The following is a 2,217-nucleotide window of genomic DNA, read 5'->3' as shown; positions in this document are numbered from 1 at the left end:
GCAAATGCTAAGTCCGTGTGTGGCCCCGGGGGGTCTCGAAAAAGCCTCGTTGGGCAGAAAGAGGGTTAGTGGGAGCAGGGCACAGACGAGGCCAGCGGGATACCGAGTCCTCTCAGCTCAACACCGTGCACGTCCACAGTGGAGTCGAAAACTACGAGCCGCCCGAGGGAAGCAGTTGAAAGCAGCAGCCGCGCTCACTCAAGGGAAAGCTGCAGCCGGGTGTGTACCCAGCTCTCATGGCGGTAGCCAACGTCTGGAAGCAGCCGAAATGCCCCCGGGCAGATGACAGGATCAAGAAGTAGGCGGAAAACCGGGGAATACTATGCAGCCATGAAAAAGGAGACGCCTGCCATTTGCAGGCACCTGAAGATTAATAAACGGAGCCCAAGACGCCAGAGCGTGTGGAGGGCTGTGGTCAGTGATGCTGCATCTCGCCTCGGTGTTCTTACTGTTTGCACTCAAGAGGGCGGGTTGATATAAAAAAAAAAATGGGGGGAAAGGAGAAGATGCTCGCAGGGATGTCGGAACCTTCCAGAAGGGACGGGCGTGTTTAAAGAGAGGCCTGTGTAGACGGCGCCGGGCACCCTTGGGGGACACCTGCCCGCACCAGCTCTTTCACCAACCCCCTCTGACCAACCTTGCCTTGAGGTCGCGGCGTGGGGAACCCGTGGACAGCGGGAACCCTAAAACGATCCCAGCAATAACGTCCGGTCCCCGGTCCCTGATTTCGGTCCCCGACGATGCTCCTCCAAGTGACACCACCCGGTGTTTCCCTCCTGGGTTATTTCACTGAGCTTCTTCCCTCCCGGCTCCACCCGCGCTGCCGTGAGTGACACGAGCCCGTCCTTTTTCACCGCCGAGTAATATTCCACCGGGTCTCGGCCCACGGCTTCCTCGTCCAGCCGGGGGTTTCGTGGGACCCGTTGGTGACCGACCGTACGAGACTGGGTCAGACAAAGATGTGGAAATGAAGACTCATGTCCCGGGTATGGACAGGGGTATCATCCCACCTGGGGTCCCCTGGGGTGTCCCTGCGCGGCTAGAATGGACTCAGGCCGCAGGCGTGAACCCCTGAGAGGGCCCCCAGGCCCCCAGGGCCCCCCCAACTATTTCAGACTTCACTGAAAATCAGTTTATAGCAAGTGAGCATCCACGTTCCATGGAGCACAAGCAGACGGGCTGAAATCCACTCAGAGGGGAGCAGGGGGGGGGACAATGGCGGCCTTTGTCCGCTCCTGGGTAACCCGACACCCACACAGGAGGCTGAGGCTTTGCCAGAGCCGCTTCCAGGCTGCCCGGCGGGCGGTCAGCGGCCAGCTGCCTGCATTTCCTGGGTCAGCGTCTGCGGAACCGAACGGGAACGCGGCTGTTCCGGACGTGGGGGGACTTTGCACCGGGGAGCTGGGGCGTCTGAGGCCCCACTTGGCTCCTGCGGCAGAATATGGCTCAGGCAATTCCGGGAGCTGGGGGGTGTCCCATCTGCACCCCACTGGCGCCGGGGAATCCTCCGCCCCCCACATCACCGCATCACCCCGCGGGAGGGGGCCCCCAAGGTCATGAGAGGAGGGGCGGCGTCTCCCCTGCACGCTCTGGGTGTCGGGGAGGCCAGTCAGTTCCCTTCAGCTGATGGGGGGCCCCACACCTGCAGGCGTCCAGCACAGGCGCCCCTGCACCGGCTGAGAAAGGGGCGGAGCGGAGCCGCCGGGTCGGATCACAGGTGGGTTCGGGGTGCTCGTGGCTGCAGCCCGACTTGCACCCCGATCTTGCAGAAACAGCTGTGTGCACAGAGACAGGTGTGGGCCACCCCACGGGGCTGGACACCGACCCCCGAGGGGCTGGTAGATTGTTCTACGGGGAAGCTGCTAGAATGCTCGGTCGTGCCGGACCTGTCTGTGCGGTGGGAGGGGCCGGACTGGCCAGGACGCCCGGTCGCTGTCGCTCCCTTTGGGGGCGTGGTGAGGGTTGGGGCTCGGAGGCGCCCGTGGGGCTGTGCCCCAGCGCCCCCTAGTGGGGAAAACGTGCTCAGGGTCCATCAGACGCTGGCCGGTGGGGGTTTGGGACCCCGGGGAGACTCTCCTGGCAGCCCCGAACCAATGGGACCTGTCACCCAGGCCAGGAGCTGGTCACCCAGGCCAGGAGCTGGTCACTCAGGCCAGGAGCTGGCCTCACAGGGCAGGAGCTGGTCACTCAGGCCAGAAGCTGGCCACCCAGGCCAGG

General features: G+C 63.8%; 1 protein-coding gene across 1 annotated transcript in view; it reads left to right on the top strand.

The window, feature by feature from the left end:
• LOC105854135 (matrix-remodeling-associated protein 5-like) overlaps positions 1-302 on the top strand; it is a 38,577-nt gene extending 38,275 nt beyond the window's left edge. The window contains exon 4 of the mRNA XM_012730230.1: positions 232-302. Within this exon, the coding sequence (XP_012585684.1) occupies positions 232-302 (71 nt within the window). The remainder of the gene's footprint in view (positions 1-231) is intronic.
• The last annotated feature ends 1,915 nt before the right edge of the window (positions 303-2,217 follow it).

The sequence above is a fragment of the Condylura cristata genome, unplaced genomic scaffold (genome assembly GCF_000260355.1).
Source record: "Condylura cristata isolate star-nosed mole 26May11 unplaced genomic scaffold, ConCri1.0 scaffold00027, whole genome shotgun sequence".
NCBI classification, from domain to species: Eukaryota; Metazoa; Chordata; class Mammalia; order Eulipotyphla; family Talpidae; genus Condylura; species Condylura cristata.
Note: the sequence above shows the minus strand (reverse complement) of the source record. Positions and strands in the feature narration are given on the sequence as shown.